Source organism: Bombina bombina, chromosome 2 (genome assembly GCF_027579735.1).
Source record: "Bombina bombina isolate aBomBom1 chromosome 2, aBomBom1.pri, whole genome shotgun sequence".
NCBI lineage: Eukaryota > Metazoa > Chordata > Amphibia > Anura > Bombinatoridae > Bombina > Bombina bombina.
In genome coordinates this window covers 682,690,336-682,711,117 of record NC_069500.1, presented here as the reverse complement: position 1 = coordinate 682,711,117, position 20,782 = coordinate 682,690,336, and the positions used below count along the sequence as shown (strand labels likewise).

Here is a 20,782-nt window from a genome sequence, read left to right as displayed (position 1 = left end):
CGCCCTCCCTAAGCTTCTACGTGTCACATGCTTTTAAAAAGGTGGGATTAACAATTTTGCATCAACAATCATGATAAGAAAAACATTATTTGCAGTAGTAACAAAGTTGAATCAGTGCTAAACCACCTTTAGGGAATACAAGAGGGAAGGCTTACTCAGTCTGCACATGTGCAAACAGCGTTAGTGTTGTATCTGAATATTAGTTTGTAATTGGTTAGCAGGGGTTCTTTTGTTCTGGGGGACAGGGAAATATGTGAAAAGAATAAACTTAAAAAATATATATACTCGTTTGACAAAATAAAATCGCACTGTTCATTGCAAAATTATTCGTATATATGAAGGTTCAGAATCATGTAGTTTAAAATTTGCATTTAATGTCCCTTTAACCACAAAGCCAATAAAAAAGAAACAGCAGTAACTTTCTGACCCTTCTCTAAAAGCAGATAAATGAACAAACAAAGTAGAGGATTGTCTAAAATCCTTAGTAGATGGCAAATAGAATTTCAAAGTTCTAACAACATCAAGATTATGGAGAAGTCTCTCTTTGGAATTCTTCAGATTAGGACAAAAATAAGGAACAACGATCTCTCAATTAACATTGTCAGAAAAAACCACCTTAGGCAAAAAATTAAACTTAGATCTCAAAACAAGATAAGGAAGATCACAACAAAGAAAACAATTCAGAAACTCTTCTAGACAAAGAGATAGACAAAAGAAACAAAACTTTCCAAGATAAAAGCTGAATATCCAAATTATGCATAGGTTAAAATGAGGAACCTGCAAAACCTTAATACTGACTAAAGCCTGAACAAAACTCTGAATATCAGGAAGTTTAGCAATATTTTTGTGAAATAAGACAGAAAAAGCCGAGATCAGGCCCTTCAAAGAACTAGCGAATAAAACTTTATTAAGACCATATTGAAGAAATGAAGTCCTTCCAAACATTGTGATAAATCTTCCTTGTCACAGAATCAGAAAAACCTCCTTGCTTAAGAGATTTGAGATCCTTAAGAGAAAAAGGACCTTAAGACAAGTCGTGGCATAGAGGCCATGGAGGACAACTGAACATCTGTACCAGATCCGCAAACCAAGTTCAGCAAAGCTAAGCTGAAGTAATCAGAATGACTCATGACCTCTCCAGCCTGATCCAGGCAATTAGCTTTGGCAGCAGAACCAGAGGAGTGAAGTTATAAGCCAGACAAAATAACCAAGGAGCTACTAGAGCATCTACAAACTACACCTGAGGATGCCTGGATCTCACAAAAAATCTCTGAAACTTTAGTTTAACTAAGAATCCAACACATCTATCTGGGAGACCCCACATATCCACAACCACAACCTGACTGAAACTTCCAAATGAAGAGACCACTTTCCTGTATGCAGGGATTGAAAACTGAGAAAATCCACTTCCCCATTTCTTACCCCTGGAATAAGAACTGCAGAGATCAAATAGCAATTGCTCTCTGCACAAGACAAGAATCAAGACACTTCCTTTATTGCCAGTGGGCTGTGAGTTCCCCTTGGTGATTGACATATGCCACTGTCTTTGGAAAATTGCTGTTCAAACCATGCTGTTGAAGGAACAACAAAAGTCTGTTGGTGTGAGATACTGCTAAATGAAAAATTATTGTCAGGTAAGGAAACACTGAAACACATTAGGCTTTTATCACAGATAAGAGAGTTCCCAAAACCTTTGAAAATATCCTGGGAGCAGTAGCCAGACCAAAGAGCAACAAACTAAAAGTGCTTGTCCAGGAAAACAAACCTTAAAAACTGATGATGATCCTTGAGAATAGGAATATGAAGGTAAGCATCTTTTAAATCTATTGTCGACAAACTGCCCTTGTTGAACAAAAGGCAGAATAGTCCGTATACTCTCCATCTTGAAAGTAAGAACCCTGAGAAACTAAAATAGAAAACCGGTCTGTAAGTTCCTTTATTCTTTGGAACAATGAAGAGGTTGGAGTAAAATCGCAAACCCTGTTTTGAAATTGGAACTGGGACAATAACTCATATGGATTCCAGATCTAAGAAAGACTGGGAAAAAGGCCTTTGCCTTCAATGTATTCTTTGGAAAATGACACAGTAGAGACCTTTCCCTGGGAGGCCTAAATCTGAAACGTATTCTGTACCCTTGAAAAACCCTGGGATTCTGTGCAAACTGAAACCAAGTCTCGTGAAAAAGGCACAATCTGCCCCCGATCAGAAAATATGGATATGGGGCTTCAGCCTCATGCTGATTTAGTGGAGGAAGCAGGTTTCAGACAAAACTTGAAGAACCCTGTTTCTGAAAAGAAAATGGGAGACCTTTGGTTCCTAGACTGCGAAAGGAACAAAAATGTTTAGAAGCGTTGAACTTACCCCTAGATTTTTTTGTCTTGAGGAAGAAAAGCTCCTGTACTTCCTGTAACAGTAGAACGAAAAATCTCTAAACCAGTCCCAAATAAATGTTTAGTAGGACAGCGTTCAGTGGATCTGACTTCTAAAGCAACATTTAAAGATTTAGGGACAGAAAAATATATTAATCAAGGATACATCCAAGAAAAGAAAGAAAAGAAACAAGAAAAGCACAGCATAAAGCCTTATACCCCTATAAGCAGCTCTAGGCAGTAATGAAAATATTGCCCTCTCCAACTAGTAAAGGGCCAAGCAAAGCAAAAGCGCTAATAATCCATCAGGCAGCGAAGAGTGCTAATCCCACAAGACTCTAGGCACCATAGAGACGCACAGACATACAAAGCATGAAAACTAAATGAGGGACAAACACAAAAACGAACGCATGCTAAATAGCCGACACACCGACTTCCTGATAGTGCACTTGATTGCCCTAACATGAACGCGTGTATATTCGACGTGTGTAAACTAAAACCAACCAACGTGCATTAACCAACTGAACAGATGAGCCGGTTCACGCTAACTTAACCAACGCACAAAAATTTGAAAAACAGTATGCGATATCCTGCTACAAAAAAAGGCATGCAAAAAAAAAGACATACTTACATGGGATAACTAAAGGGGAATAAGGCTTCTGCATAAAGGCCAGACAAATAATAACTGTCGCAAAATTCCCCAGGCTATAAAGTACCAATAAATAGCTTATAGGCTAATGAGTGCCCAAATAAACATAAACATACTCACTAAATTAACACCCATACTACTGGAAAACTGTTTCCCGTACTTAGCCAAACCAGTGCAGTAAACATAACAGCAGAGGGACTTGAACGTGAAGTATACCAACGACCCAACAGGAGGAGGTTGGGGACAGGACCCCGCGACACCTGTGGCAGGCCTGTGACTAACTCCCATAGTTAAATTGTGTCACTACCTAATACTCCAAAGAAATGTCAAACAGTAGCAATCTGATGGAAAAATGGGCCTCAAATCGGTCTAAGGAACCCTCTAATGGCAGAAAATCTGGAGCACCTCCATTCTTCACCTTACTCCTACGGAGGCAAAAACATGACTAGTTTCCAGGAAGGTGGGAAGAGTTTTAAAGGCTCATGGAGTTTTGGGAATATTCGCCTCCTTCTAGTGGCCAGGAGTATAATTTCCAGAAGTAATGGATTGTGGACTCTCACCACATTTTATGAAAGAAATATGCATCAATTGGACAGTCTTATTTAGGGTAAAAGAATAATGTTATTATTTGTCCATAAGTAGCCATTTAAAAAGACCTTAAAGGGACACTAAAACCAATTTTTTTCTTTAATGATTCAGATAGAGCATGCAATTTTCAGCAACTTTCTAATTTACTCCTATTATCTTCTTATCTTGCTATCTTTATTTAATAAGCAGGAATGTAAAGCTTAAAGGGATAGTAAAGTCCCAAGTAAACTTTGATTATTCAGATAGGGCATGTCCTTTTTGACAACTTTCTAATTTACTTTTATCATAAAATTTGCTTTGTTCTCTTGGTATTGTTATTTGAAAGCTAAACCTAGGTAGGCTCATATGCTAATTTATAAGCCCTTTGAAGGCCGCCTCTTATTTGACAGTTTTTCACAGTTAGAGGTTGTTAGTTCATGTTTTTCATATAAATAACAGTGTGCTCGCACACGTGGAGTTATTTAAGAGTCAGCACTAATTGCCTGAATTGCAAGTCTGTCAAAATATCTGAGATAAGGAGGCAGTCTGCAGAAGCTTAGATACAAGGTAATTACTGAGGTTCAACGTTTTACTTCTATAACAGTGTTGGTTATGCAAAACTGGGGAATGGTAAATAAAGGGATTATCTATCTTTTTAAACAATAACATTTTTGGTGTTTACTATCCTTTAAGAGCCATCCCATATTTGGTTGAGAACCTAGGTTATGCTTGCTCATTGATTTGCTAAATGTAGCCACCAATAAGCAAATGCTATCCATGGTGCTGAACATAAAATTGGCTAGCTCCTAAGCTTTAAATTCCTGCTTTTTTAAATAAAGATAGCAAGAGAACGAAGAAAATTGATAGTAGGAGTAAATTAAAAAGTTGCTTAAAATTGCATGCCCTATCTGAATCATTAAATAAAACATTTGGGTTTAGTATCCCTTTGGCTGCTAAGCCATTTCCCACCCGTTTACAAAGCTGGTTTTGAGCTTTTTGTTGCAGTTCACATTCACACACTTTTAGAAGTTGTTTTTGTGTGAATAAAATATATCAAATATATCATTATTATTTGTGTATTTGTTATCATGTTTGAAAAATAAAGCAAAACATTATAAAAAACATAATTTATGTAAGAACTTACCTGATAAATTCATTTCTTTCATATTAGCAAGAGTCCATGAGCTAGTGACGTATGGGACACACATTCCTACCAGGAGGGGCAAAGTTTCCCAAACCTCAAAATGCCTACAAATACACCCCTCACCACACCCACAAATCAGTTTAACGAATAGCCAAGAAGTGGGGTGATAAGCAAAAAGTGTGAAGCATAAATATAAGGAATTGGAATAATTGTGCTTTATACAAAAAAATCATAACCACCACAAAAAAGGGTGGGCCTCATGGACTCTTGCTAATATGAAAGAAATGAATTTATCAGGTAAGTTCTTACATAAATTATGTTTTCTTTCATGTAATTAGCAAGAGTCCATGAGCTAGTGACGTATGGGATAATGACTACCCAAGATGTGGATCTTCCACGCAAGAGTCACTAGAGAGGGAGGGATAAAATAAAGACAGCCAATTCCGCTGAAAATAATCCACACCCAAACAAAGTTTAAAACTTATAATGAAAAAAACTGAAAATATAAGCAGAAGAATCAAACTGAAACAGCTGCCTGAAGTACTTTTCTACCAAAAACTGCTTCAGAAGAAGAAAACACATCAAAATGGTAGAATTTAGTAAAAGCATGCAAAGAAGACCAAGTTGCTGCTTTGCAAATCTGAACAACCGAAGCTTCATTCCTAAACGCCCAGGAAGTAGAAACTGACCTAGTAGAATGAGCTGTAATCCTTTGAGGCGGAGTTTTACCCGACTCGACATAAGCATGATGAATTAAAGATTTCAACCAAGATGCCAAAGAAATGGCAGAAGCCTTCTGACCTTTCCTAGAACCGGAAAAGATATCAAATAGACTAGAAGTCTTTCGGAAATTCTTAGTAGCTTCAACAAATATTTCAAAGCTCTAACTACATCCAAAGAAAGCAATGATTTCTCCTTAGAATTATTAGGATTAGGACATAATGAAGGAACCACAATTTCTCTACTAATGTTGTTAGAATTCACAACCTTAGGTAAAAATTTAAAAGAAGTTCGCAACACCGCCTTATCCTGATGAAAAATCAGAAAAGGAGACTCACAAGAAAGAGCAGATAATTCAGAAACTCTTCTGGCAGAAAAGATGGCCAAAAGGAACAAAACTTTTCAAGAAAGTAATTTAATGTCCAAAGAATGCATAGGTTCAAACGGAGGAGCTTGAAGAGCCCCCAGAACCAAATTCAAACTCCAAGGAGGAGAAATTGACTTAATGACAGGTTTTATACGAACCAAAGCTTGTACAAAACAATGAACATCAGGAAGATTAACAATCTTTCTGTGAAAAAGGATTTGAGATCCTGATGGAAAAAAGGACCTTGTGACAGAAGGTCTGGTCTTAACGGAAGAGTCCACGGTTGGCAAGAGGCCATCCGGACAGGATCCGCATACCAAAAACCTGTGAGGCCATGCTGGAGCCACCAGCAGAACAAATGAGCATTCCTTCAGAATCTTGGAGATTACTCTTGGAAGAAGAACTAGAGGCGGAAAGATATAGGCAGGATGATACTTCCAAGGAAGTGACAACGCATCCACTGATTCCGCTTGAGGATCCCTGGATCTGGACAGATACCTGGGAAGTTTCTTGTTTAGATGAGAAGCCATCAGATCTATTTCTGGGAGACCCCATATTTGAACAATCTGAAGAAATACCTCTGGGAGAAGAGACCATTCGCCCGGATGAAACGTGTGGCGACTGAGATAATCAGCTTCCCAATTGTCTATACCTGGGATATGAACTGCAGAAACTAGACAGGAGCTGGATTCCGCCCATACCAGAATTCGAGATACTTCTTTCATAGCCAGAGGACTGTGAGTCCCTCCTTGATGATTGATGTATGCCACAGTTGTGACATTGTCTGTCTGAAAACTAATTAACGATTCTCTCTTTAGAAGAGGCCAAGACTGAAGAGCTCTGAAAATTGCACGGAGTTCCAAAATATTGATCGGTAATCTCATCTCCTGAGATTCCCAAACCCCTTGTGCTGTCAGAGACCCCCACACAGCTCCCCAAACTGTAGGACTTGCATCTGTTGAAATTACAGTCCAGGTCGGAAGAACAAAAGAAGCCCCCTGAACTAAACGATGGTGATCTGTCCACCACGTCAGAGAGTGTCGTACAATCGGTTTTAAAGATATTAATTGAGATATCTTTGAGTAATCCCTGCACCACTGGTTCAGCATACAGAGCTGAACAGGCCGCATGGGAAAACGAGCAAAGGGGATCGCGTCCGATGCCGCAGTCATAAGACCTAGAATTTCCATGCATAAGGCTACCGAAGGGAAAGATTGTGACTGAAGGTTTCGACAAGCTGATATCAACTTTAGACGTCTCATGTCTATCAAAGATAGAGTCATGGATACTGAATCTATCTGAAAACCTAAAAAGGTTACCTGTGTCTGAGGAATCAATGAACTTTTTGGTAAATTGATCCTCCAACCATGATGTTGAAGAAACAACACAAGTCGATTCGAATGAGATTCTGCTAAATGTGAAGACTGAGCAAGTACCAAGATATCGTCCAAATAAGGAATACCACAATACCCTGTTCTCTGATTACAGACAGAAGGGCACCGAGAACCTTCGAAAAAATTCTTGGAGCTGTGGCTAGGCCAAACGGCAGAGCCACAAACTGGTAATGCTTGTCTAGGAAAGAGAATCTCAGAAACTGATAGTGATCTGGATGAATCGGAATATGCAGATATGCATCCTGTAAATCTATAGTAGACATATAATGCCCTTGTTGAACAAAAGGCAGGATAGTCCTTACAGTTACCATTTTGAATGTTGGTATCCTTACATAACGATTCAATATTTTTAGATCCAGAACTGGTCTGAAGGAATTTTCCTTCTTTGGTACAATGAAGAGATTTCAATAAAACCCCAGTCCCTGTTCCAGAACTGGAACAGGCAAAATTACTCCAGTCAACTCTACAGGGAGTGCAGAATTATTAGGCAAGTTGTATTTTTGAGGATTAATTTTATTATTGAACAACAACCATGTTCTCAATGAACCCAAAAAACTCATTAATATCAAAGCTGAATAGTTTTGGAAGTAGTTTTTAGTTTGTTTTTAGTTATAGCTATTTTAGGCGGATATCTGTGTGTGCAGGTGACTATTACTGTGCATAATTATTAGGCAACTTAACAAAAAACAAATATATACCCATTTCAATTATTTTTTTTTACCAGTGAAACCAATATAACATCTCAACATTCACAAATATACATTTCTGACATTCAAAAACAAAACAAAAACAAATCAGTGACCAATATAGCCACCTTTCTTTGCAAGGACACTCAAAAGCCTGCCATCCATGGATTCTGTCAGTGTTTTGATCTGTTCACCATCAACATTGCATGCAGCAGCAACCACAGCCTCCCAGACACTGTTCAGAGAGGTGTACTGTTTTCCCTCCTTGTAAATCTCACATTTGATGATGGACCACAGGTTCTCAATGGGGTTCAGATCAGGTGAACAAGGAGGCCATGTCATTAGATTTTCTTCTTTTATACCCTTTCTTGCCAGCCACGCTGTGGAGTACTTGGACGCATGTGATGGAGCATTGTCCTGCATGAAAATCATGTTTTTCTTGAAGGATGCAGACTTCTTCCTGTACCACCGCTTGAAGAAGGTGTCTTCCAGAAACTGGCAGTAGGACTGGGAGTTGAGCTTGACTCCATCCTCAACCCGAAAAGGCCCCACAAGCTCATCTTTGATGATACCAGCCCAAACCAGTACTCCACCTCCACCTTGCTGGCGTCTGAGTCGGACTGGAGCTCTCTGCCCTTTACCAATCCAGCCACGGGCCCATCCATCTGGCCCATCAAGACTCACTCTCATTTCATCAGTCCATAAAACCTTAGAAAAATCAGTCTTGAGATATTTCTTGGCCCAGTCTTGACGTTTCAGCTTGTGTGTCTTGTTCAGTGGTGGTCGTCTTTCAGCCTTTCTTACCTTGGCCATGTCTCTGAGTATTGCACACCGTGTGCTTTTGGGCACTCCAGTGATGTTGCAGCTCTGAAATATGGCCAAACTGGTGGCAAGTGGCATCTTGGCAGCTGCACGCTTGACTTTTCTCAGTTCATGGGCAGTTATTTTGCGCCTCGGTTTTTCCACACGCTTCTTGCGACCCTGTTGACTATTTTGAATGAAACGCTTGATTGTTCGATGATCACGCTTCAGAAGCTTTGCAATTTTAAGAGTGCTGCATCCCTCTGCAAGATATCTCACTATTTTTTACTTTTCTGAGCCTGTCAAGTCCTTCTTTTGACCCATTTTGCCAAAGGAAAGGAAGTTGCCTAATAATTATGCACACCTGATATAGGGTGTTGATGTCATTAGACCACACCCCTTCTCATTACAGAGATGCACATCACCTAATATGCTTAATTGGTAGTAGGCTTTCGAGCCTATACAGCTTGGAGTAAGACAACATGCATAAAGAGGATGATGTGGTCAAAATACTCATTTGCCTAATAATTCTGCACTCCCTGTAGATCTGAAACACATTTCAGAAATGCTTGAGCCTTTGCTGGGTTTACTGGGACATGGTAAAGAAAAAATCTCTTTGCAGGAGGCCTTATCTTGAAGCCAATTCTGTACCCTTCTGAAACAATGTTCTGAATCCAAAGATTGTGAACGGAATTGATCCAAATTTCTTAGAAAAAACGTAATCTGCCCCCTACCAGCTGAGCTGGAATGAGGGCCGCACCTTCATGTGGACTTAGGAGCTGGCTTTGATTTTCTAAAAGGCTTGGATTTATTCCAGACTGGAGATGGTTTCCAAACTGATACCACTCCTGAGGATGAAGGATCAGGTTTTTGTTCCTTGTTGTGACGAAAGGAACGAAAACGATTATTACCCTGGAAAGAAAAGGAAAACAGAGTAGACTTAGAAGACATATCAGCATTCCAAGTCTTAAGCCATAAAGCTCTTCTAGCTAAAATAGCTAGAGACATATACCTGACATCAACTCTAATGATATCAAAGATGGCATTACAAATAAAATTATTAGCATGTTGAAGAATAAAAATGCTATGAGAATTATGATCTGTTACTTGTTGCGCTAAAGCTTCTAACCAAAAGATGAAGCTGCAGCAACATCCGCTAAAGATATAGCAGGTCTAAGAAGATTACCTGAACACAAGTAAGCTTTTCTTAGAAAGGATTCTATTTTCCTATCTAAAGGATCCTTAAGGAAGTACCATCTGCCCTAGGAATAGTAGTACGCTTAACAAGAGTAGAGACAGCCCCATCAACTTTAGGGATTTTGTCCCAAAACTCTAATCTGTCAGATGGCACAGGATATAATTGCTTAAAACGTTTAGAAGGAGTAAATTAATTACCCAAATTATTCCATTCCATGGAAATTACTTCAGAAATAGCACTAGGGACAGGAAAAACTTCTGGAATAACTACAGGAGATTTAAAAACCTTATCTAAAGGTTTAGATTTAGTATCAAGAGGACCAGAATCCTCAATTTCTAATGCAATTAGGACTTCTTTAAGTAAAGAACGAATAAATTTCATTTTAAATAAATATGAAGATTTATCAGCATCAACCTCTGAGACAGAATCCTCTGAACCAGAAGAACCATTAACAGAATCAGAATGATGATGTTCATTTAAAAATTCATCTGAAAAATGAGAAGTTTTTAAAAGACTTTTTACATTTACTAGAAGGAGGAATAACAGACATAGCCTTCTTAATGGATTTAGAAACAAAATCTCTTATGTTATCAGGAACACTCTGAGTATTAGATGTTGACAGAACAGCAACAGGTAATGTAACAGTACTAAAGGAAATATTATCTGCATTAATAGTTTGTCATGACAAAACAGTACAAACAACAGCTGGAGGAACAGATACCATAAGTTTACAGTAGATACACTTAGCTTTGGTAGCTCCAGCCCCAGGCAGCGATTTTCCAGAAGTATCTTCTGACTCAATTTCAACGTGGGACATCTTGCAATATGTAATAGAAAAAACAACATAAAGCAAAATTGATCAAATTCCTCAAATGACAGTTTCAGGAATGGGAAAAAAATGCCAGTGAACAAGCTTCTAGCAACCAGAAGCAATAAAAAAAAATTAGACTTAAATAATGTGGAGACAATAGTGACGCCCATATTTTTTTAGCGCCAAAAATGACGCCCACATTATTTGGCGCCTAAATGCTTTTGGCGCCAAAAATGACGCCACGTCCGGAACGCCGACACTTTTGGCGCAAAAGAACGTCAAAAATGACGCAACTTCCGGCGACACGTATGACGCCGGAAACAGAAAAAAAAAAATTTGCGCCAAAAAAGTCCGCGCCAAGAATGACGCAATAAAATTAAGCATTTTCAGCCCCCGCGAGCCTAACAGCCCACAGGGAAAAAGTCAAATTTTTAAGGTAAGAAAAAAATGATTTATTCATATGCATTATCCCAAATATGAAACTGACTGTCTAAAATAAGGAATGTTGAACATCCTGAGTCAAGGCAAATAAATGTTTGAATACATATATTTAGAACTTTATATAAAAGTGCCCAACCATAGCTTAGAGTGTCACAGAAAATAAGATTTACTTACCCCAAGACACTCATCTACATGTTGTAGAAAGCCAAACCAGTACTGAAACGAAAATCAGCAGAGGTAATGGTATATAAATAAGAGTATATCGTCGATCTGAAAAGGGAGGTAAGAGATGAATCTCTACGACCGATAACAGAGAACCTATGAAATAGACCCCGTAGAAGGAGATCATTGAATTCAAATAGGCAATACTCTCCTCACATCCCTCTGACATTCACTGCACGCTGAGAGGAAAACCGGGCTCCAACCTGCTGCGGAGCGCATATCAACGTAGAATCTAGCACAAACTTACTTCACCACCTCCATAGGAGGTAAAGTTTGTAAAAACTGATTTGTGGGTGTGGTGAGGGGTGTATTTGTAGGCATTTTGAGGTTTGGGAAACTTTGCCCCTCCTGGTAGGAATGTGTGTCCCATACGTCACTAGCTCATGGACTCTTGCTAATTACATGAAAGAAAGTGTATATTTTTACTCCTGACTCAATAATTAACTGTATGCTACTTTTTTTGTAAACTCTACCATCTAAACCTGTGTGGCTAAATATTTGTAGTAGATAACCTGAATAAAATAAGTAAAAATTGAGAACATTTCACTGTTTTTCTACTGTTTAATTGCTGGGATGTCAATTTAGTATATAATCAAATACAGCGTTTTAAAATCTAATTTAAGGTCTATGAGATGAGGGTTTATTTATATTTAGATCTCAAAACTGGAGTATGTAATAAAAAAAAAGCAAATATTGCACTTATTTAAAAAAACAAAACGTTTTCTGAGCAAAGTGTGCTGTTTAGTTATATATTGAGCACTCCAATTTTGTGCTAAATATATATGTAGCCCCTTATTTGATGTTCTTTCCAAAAATGTGCACTTTATTTATTGTATCTTAACTACCCAGGTGGCTTAAGCTGTCTAATTGCAGACATCAAAACTAAAAATTAAAAGACAATTATTTTAGACTTTTTTTAGGCTGTCATGTCTGCAATTAAACAGCTCTAGCCATATGGGAAGTTAAAAAGGGTACATAAAGTACACATTTGTATAAAGTACACCCCTTTGGGCATCAAATTAAGGGCTACATGTATTTCTAGAAAAAAGTGGAGTGCATAAAAATAAATGGAATATGGTGCTTTGGTTAGAAAATATTTTTTTCTAAGTGACATGTTCAGCTATTTCTTATGCACTCAAATTTTGCGCTATATATACACACGTAGTCCTTTATTTGATGCACCAAGGGGTGTACTTTCCAAAAATGTGCAACAGGGACAAAGCCCCTGTCAGAATCTTCTCTAGCGTCATCCAAGAAGGAAACAAAGTCGGAGTTCATAAGGAACTCAGCTGCTTCCTCGTTACTCATCAGACGCTCAGCCATAATTCTCTTTACAAAGTGAATAGATATTTTGAAAGAAATTATGCTGCTAGAAAAGATACAATTTTTATTGCAAAAAAAGCTTCTTTGCAGTAAAAATACAGGGGTTTTGAAAGACGATGAGAGCTGCGCAAAGGTGTTTTGAGCACCTTCCAAGGGCTCTAAAAGACTGATTATAAAAAATATATATATATATATATATATTTATTTTTATTTTTTTTCAATGAAAGCATCTCTCTAACATTGATTAATTTGTTATCACAAGAACCAGGTGTTCATGTGATTACAAATATGTCAGTATCAGTATAGTAAGGGAAGGTCATTTTTCTTAGCTAGGTGATCACTCCGGTAACGCTGGCTACCACGGTGATCATTTAGCAAATATACTTAAATTGATAATTTTTTTAAGAAACAGGGACTAATTTATTTTAGAGAAATCTATTTTGGGGGTCTCTAGGCAATTTTGATCTTTATTTATGTGCTTTTAGAGACTCCCTTATTTTTTTTACTACACTGACATCATTGGAAAGGTGAGGCGATTACCTTGCCAACGGTGGGTCTTGGGGGTCTGTAGATGCTTAGATGCCCAAGATACGGGCATCTAAGCAGTATGCCCCATCTCTCCATAACTGTCAATTTACAGTTGTAATAAAGTTGTGTGATGACAACATCACGTCAATGCGTGATGACGTCATCACGCTCCGTGTGAAGCCCTGCGCCTGCTCTTCAATATGAGGGCAAGATTGGACACCTCAAGGTTAGTGAGTCCTAGCAACGGCATGGAGCCGTCGTTAGCACTTGAGGGTGAAACAGCGACGGCTCCAAGCCGTCATTAGTACTCAAAGGGTTAATAAACATTTTGCTAGCACTTCAGTAAATAATCCATACACAATGCAGTTTCAACATATTTGTAAAACAAAATTAATAAATTGTGTTTTTTTAGTTTTTTATTTAGATATCTGATAATCCAGATTATAAAGGTCTATCAATAAGCACACACAATAATGTACAGCAAGACATTTAGTGCCAGCTGGCACAGTTAAAGTGAATGTACACTTTTAAAAATTAGTCAGAGTATATGGATTATTTACTGAAGTGCTAGCAAAATATTTATTAACCCTTTGAGTACTAATGACGGCTTGGAGTCATTGCTAAGTTTCACCCTCAGGTGCTAGTGACGGTTTCATGCCGTTGCTAGGACTCACTAACCTTGAGGTAAGTTGATTGACAGATGACGAATCTTCAAACAACTAAAAGGATTAGTTGTTTGAAGATTCATCATCTGTCTATCAATTACACAATATGGCGGATGGAGGAGCGGCGCTTATCGTTGGAGCTGTAATGAGAAAATTTGGTTAATTAAACTCTGCCTAATTTTTAAAAAAGTCTATCCAATGAGTCAGTAGGGTTAAGTTTCCATTCACTTTAAGTCATCCTCACCTCAGCCTGGAAAAGCGCATGTAGGCCTTGCAGTACTAAAGCTGCAGGAGTAGCAAGATCAAGTTTTGTGCAGTCATTCAAAACTTGTGTTATAGCAGCCAACATGTCTGCTCCATGTTGGTAAGGCCTAAAGTGTAAAAAAACAAGAAGAAGAAATAAAAAACAGTAAATAATGCTGTTTGTGTCACTGCTGCAAACGTAAATAATATTTAGGGATTTTTATTAGTTAAACATTAGTCTGTACAAGAATAGCCAGTGAGATAAATCCTTCAAAGATTTTTGACAGACCTCTACAGAATTGGGCGATTATAAAAGAACAAGGATACTACTAACAAGTGCAAAAAAAAAAAAAAAAAGCATCTTAAAGTGATTGTAAACTTTAATGAATTAAACCCCAGTATCAAAAAATAATCTTAAAAACAGGAGCATTTTAATTAATTAAAGTTTACAAAAAACAGAATTTATGTTTACCTGATAAATTTCTTTCTCCAACGGTGTGTCCGGTCCACGGCGTCATCCTTACTTGTGGGATATTCTCTTCCCCAACAGGAAATGGCAAAGAGCCCAGCAAAGCTGGTCACATGATCCCTCCTAGGCTCCGCCTACCCCAGTCATTCGACCGACGTTAAGGAGGAATATTTGCATAGGAGAAACCATATGGTACCGTGGTGACTGTAGTTAAAGAAAATAAAATATCAGACCTGATTAAAAAAACCAGGGCGGGCCGTGGACCGGACACACCGTTGGAGAAAGAAATTTATCAGGTAAACATAAATTCTGTTTTCTCCAACATAGGTGTGTCCGGTCCACGGCGTCATCCTTACTTGTGGGAACCAATACCAAAGCTTTAGGACACGGATGAAGGGAGGGAGCAAATCAGGTCACCTAAATGGAAGGCACCACGGCTTGCAAAACCTTTCTCCCAAAAATAGCCTCAGAAGAAGCAAAAGTATCAAACTTGTAAAATTTGGTAAAAGTGTGCAGTGAAGACCAAGTCGCTGCCCTACATATCTGATCAACAGAAGCCTCGTTCTTGAAGGCCCATGTGGAAGCCACAGCCCTAGTGGAATGAGCTGTGATTCTTTCGGGAGGCTGCCGTCCGGCAGTCTCGTAAGCCAATCTGATGATGCTTTTAATCCAAAAAGAGAGAGAGGTAGAAGTTGCTTTTTGACCTCTCCTTTTACCTGAATAAACAACAAACAAGGAAGATGTTTGTCTAAAATCCTTTGTAGCATCTAAATAGAATTTTAGAGCGCGAACAACATCCAAATTGTGCAACAAACGTTCCTTCTTTGAAACTGGTTTTGGACACAGAGAAGGTACGATAATCTCCTGGTTAATGTTTTTGTTAGAAACAACTTTTGGAAGAAAACCAGGTTTAGTACGTAAAACCACCTTATCTGCATGGAACACCAGATAAGGAGGAGAACACTGCAGAGCAGATAATTCTGAGACTCTTCTAGCAGAAGAAATCGCAACTAAAAACAAAACTTTCCAAGATAATAACTTAATATCAACGGAATGTAAGGGTTCAAACGGAACCCCCTGAAGAACTGAAAGAATTAAATTGAGACTCCAAGGAGGAGTCAAAGGTTTGTAAACAGGCTTGATTCTAACCAGAGCCTGAACAAAGGCTTGAACATCTGGCACAGCTGCCAGCTTTTTGTGAAGTAATACCGACAAGGCAGAAATCTGTCCCTTCAGGGAACTTGCAGATAATCCTTTTTCCAATCCTTCTTGAAGGAAGGATAGAATCCTAGGAATCTTAACCTTGTCCCAAGGGAATCCTTTAGATTCACACCAACAGATATATTTTTTCCAAATTTTGTGGTAAATCTTTCTAGTCACAGGCTTTCTGGCCTGAACAAGAGTATCGATCACAGAATCTGAGAATCCTCGCTTCGATAAAATCAAGCGTTCAATCTCCAAGCAGTCAGCTGGAGTGAAACCAGATTCGGATGTTCGAACGGACCCTGAACAAGAAGGTCTCGTCTCAAAGGTAGCTTCCAAGGTGGAGCCGATGACATATTCACCAGATCTGCATACCAAGTCCTGCGTGGCCACGCAGGAGCTATCAAGATCACCGACGCCCTCTCCTGCTTGATCCTGGCTATCAGCCTGGGGATGAGAGGAAATGGCGGGAACACATAAGCTAGTTTGAAGGTCCAAGGTGCTACTAGTGCATCCACTAGAGCCGCCTTGGGATCCCTGGATCTGGCCCCGTAGCAAGGAACTTTGAAGTTCTGACGAGAGGCCATCAGATCCATGTCTGGAATGCCCCACAGGTGAGTGACTTGGGCAAAGATTTCCGGATGGAGTTCCCACTCCCCCGGATGCAATGTCTGACGACTCAGAAAATCCGCTTCCCAATTTTCCACTCCTGGGATGTGGATAGCAGACAGGTGGCAGGAGTGAGACTCCGCCCAAAGAATAATTTTGGTTACTTCTTCCATCGCTAGGGAACTCCTTGTTCCCCCCTGATGGTTGATGTACGCAACCGTCGTCATGTTGTCTGATTGAAACCGTATGAACCTGGTCCTCGCAAGCTGGGGCCAGGCCTGGAGCGCCTTGAATATCGCTCTCAGTTCCAGAATATTTATCGGTAGAAGAGATTCTTCCCGAGACCAAAGACCCTGAGCTTTCAGGGATCCCCAGACCGCGCCCCAGCCTATCAGACTGGCGTCGGTCGTGACAATGACCCACTCTGGTCTGTGGAACATCATCCCTTGAGACAGATTGTCCAGGGACAGCCACCAACGGAGTGAGTCTCTGGTCCTCTGATTTACTTGTATCTTCGGAGACAAGTCTGTATAGTCCCCATTCCACTGACTGAGCATGCACAGTTGTAATGGTCTTAGATGAATGCGCGCAAAAGGAACTATGTCCATCGCCGCCACCATCAACCCGATCACTTCCATGCACTGAGCTATGGAAGGAAGAGGAACGGAATGAAGTATCCGACAAGAGTCCAGAAGCTTTGTTTTTCTGGCCTCTGTTAGAAAGATCCTCATTTCTAAGGAGTCTATAATTGTTCCCAAGAAGGGAACCCTTGTTGACGGGGATAGAGAACTCTTTTCCACGTTCACTTTCCAGCCGTGAGATCTGAGAAAGGCCAGGACAATGTCCGTGTGAGCCTTTGCTTGAGGAAGGGACGACGCTTGAATCAGAATGTCGTCCAGGTAAGGTACTACTGCAATGCCCCTTGGTCTTAGCACCGCTAGAAGGGACCCTAGTACCTTTGTGAAAATCCTTGGAGCAGTGGCTAATCCGAAAGGAAGCGCCACGAACTGGTAATGTTTGTCCAGGAATGCAAACCTTAGGAACCGATGATGTTCCTTGTGGATAGGAATATGTAGATACGCATCCTTTAAATCCACCGTGGTCATAAATTGACCTTCCTGGATGGAAGGAAGGATAGTTCGAATGGTTTCCATCTTGAACGATGGGACCTTGAGAAATTTGTTTAAGATCTTGAGATCTAGGATTGGTCTGAACGTTCCCTCTTTTTTGGGAACTATGAACAGATTGGAGTAGAACCCCATCCCTTGTTCTCTTAATGGAACAGGATGAATCACTCCCATTTTTAACAGGTCTTCTACACAATGTAAGAACGCCTGTCTTTTTATGTGGTCTGAAGACAACTGCGACTTGTGGAACCTCCCCCTTGGGGGAAGTCCCTTGAATTCCAGAAGATAACCCTGGGAGACTATTTCTAGCGCCCAAGGATCCAGAACATCTCTTGCCCAAGCCTGAGCGAAGAGAGAGAGTCTGCCCCCCACCAGATCCGGTCCCGGATCGGGGGCCAATATTTCATGCTGTCTTGGTAGCAGTGGCAGGTTTCTTGGCCTGCTTTCCCTTGTTCCAGCCTTGCATTGGTCTCCAAGCTGGCTTGGCCTGAGAAGTATTACCCTCTTGCTTAGAGGACGTAGCACCTTGGGCTGGTCCGTTTTTACGAAAGGGACGAAAATTAGGTCTATTTTTTGCCTTGAAGGGCCGATCCTGAGGAAGGGCGTGGCCCTTACCCCCAGTGATATCAGAGATAATCTCTTTCAAGTCAGGACCAAACAGCGTTTTCCCCTTGAAAGGAATGTTTAGTAGCTTGTTCTTGGAAGACGCATCAGCCGACCAAGATTTCAACCAAAGCGCTCTGCGCGCCACAATAGCAAACCCAGAGTTCTTAGCCGCTAACTTAGCCAATTGCAAAGAGGCGTCTAGAGTGAAAGAATTAGCCAATTTGAGAGCATTGATTCTGTCCATAATCTCCTCATAAGGAGGAGAGTCACTATCGAGCACCTTAAGCAGTTCATCAAACCAGAAATATGCGGCTGTAGTGACAGGGACAATGCATGAAATGGGTTGTAGAAGGTAACCCTGCTGAACAAACATCTTTTTAAGCAAACCTTCTAATTTTTTATCCATAGGATCTTTGAAAGCACAACTATCCTCTATGGGAATAGTGGTGCGTTTGTTTAAAGTAGAAACCGCTCCCTCGACCTTGGGGACTGACTGCCATAAGTCCTTTCTGGGGTCGACCATAGGAAACAATTTTTTAAATATGGGGGGAGGGACGAAAGGAATACCGGGCCTTTCCCATTCTTTATTAACAATGTCCGCCACCCGCTTGGGTATAGGAAAAGCTTCTGGGAGCCCCGGCACCTCTAGGAACTTGTCCATTTTACATAGTTTCTCTGGGATGACTAAATTTTCACAATCATCCAGAGTGGATAATACCTCCTTAAGCAAAATGCGGAGATGTTCCAATTTAAATTTAAATGTAATCACATCAGATTCAGCCTGCTGAGAAATGTTCCCTAAATCAGTAATTTCTCCCTCAGACAAAACCTCCCTGGCCCCCTCAGATTGGGTTAGGGGCCCTTCAGAGATATTAATATCAGCGTCGTCATGCTCTTCAGTAACTAAAACAGAGCAGCCACGCTTACGCTGACAAGGGTTCATTTTGGCTAAAATGTTTTTGACAGAATTATCCATTACAGCCGTTAATTGTTGCATAGTAAGGAGTATTGGCGCGCTAGATGTACTAGGGGCCTCCTGAGTGGGCAAGACTCGTGTAGACGAAGGAGGGAATGATGCAGTACCATGCTTACTCCCCTCACTTGAGGAATCATCTTGGGCATCATTGTCATTATCACATAAATCACATTTATTTAAATGAATAGGAATTCTGGCTTCCCCACATTCAGAACACAGTCTATCTGGTAGTTCAGACATGTTAAACAGGCATAAACTTGATCAGAAAGTACAAAAAACGTTTTAAAATAAAACCGTTACTGTCACTTTAAATTTTAAACTGAACACACTTTATTACTGCAATTGCGAAAAAACATGAAGGAATTGTTCAAAATTCACCAAATTTTCACCACAGCGTCTTAAAGCCTTGAAAATATTGCACACCAATTTTGGAAGCTTTAACCCTTAAAATAACGGAACCGGAGCCGTTTTAAGCTTTAAACCCCTTTACAGTCCCTGGTATCTGCTTTGCTGAGACCCAACCAAACCCAAAGGGGAATACGATACCAAATGACGCCTTCAGAAGTCTTTTATAAGTATCAGAGCTCCTCTCACATGCGACTGCATGCCATGCCTCTCAAAAACAAGTGCGCAACACCGGCGCGAAAATGAGACTCTGCCTATGCTTTGGGAAAGCCCCTAAAGAATAAGGTGTCTAAAACAGTGCCTGCCGATATTATTAAATCAAAATACCCAGAATAAATGATTCCTCAAGGCTAAATAAGTGTTAATATCAATCGATTTAGCCCAAAAAAAGTCTACAGTTTAAATAAGCCCTTGTGAAGCCCTTATTTACAATCGTAATAAACATGGCTTACCGGATCCCATAGGGAAAATGACAGCTTCCAGCATTACATCGTCTTGTTAGAATGTGTCATACCTCAAGCAGCAAGAGACTGCAAACTGTTCCCCCAACTGAAGTTAATTGCTCTCAACAGTCCTGTGTGGAACAGCCATGGATTTTAGTTACGGTTGCTAAAATCATTTTCCTCATACAAACAGAATTCTTCATCTCTTTTCTGTTTCTGAGTAAATAGTACGTACCAGCACTATTTGAAAATAACAAACTCTTGATTGAATAATGAAAAACTACAGTTAAACACTAAAAAACTCTAAGCCATCTCCGTGGAGATGTTGCCTGTACAACGGCAAAGAGAATGACTGGGGTAGGCGGAGCCTAGGAGGGATCATGTGACCAGCTTTGCTGGGCTCTTTGCCATTTCCTGTTGGGGAAGAGAATATCCCACAAGTAAGGATGACGCCGTGGACCGGACACACCTATGTTGGAGAAATACACTTATTTTTAAAAATAATTACCACTGTGTTATGGAAAACATAACGCCGATCCTCCGCCCACAGCTCCTGCGACAAAGGGGGCACACTACGATTGGAGGAAGCCGGATACGCCATCGATCTGCTAAAGAAAGCAGGAGATGCGGGCGGAGGATCTGCATTATGTTTACCATAACGCAATGGTAATTATTTTAAAAAAAATAAGCATCTTTGTAAACTTTACTGAAGATTATTTTTTGATACTTGGCTTTAATTCATTTTAGTTTAGAATCACTTTAACCCCCTTGAGTGCTAACGACGGCTCTGAGATGTCGCATATTTTCTCAGTCAGG

At 40.0% G+C, this 20,782-nt stretch overlaps 1 protein-coding gene across 1 annotated transcript in view; it reads right to left on the bottom strand.

Annotated features, from left to right (window-relative positions):
• FOCAD (focadhesin) overlaps positions 1–20,782 on the bottom strand; it is a 1,237,844-nt gene that overhangs the window by 543,545 nt on the left and 673,517 nt on the right. Inside the window, 1 exon segment of the mRNA XM_053702659.1 lies at positions 14,130–14,256. Within this exon segment, the coding sequence (XP_053558634.1) occupies positions 14,130–14,256 (127 nt within the window).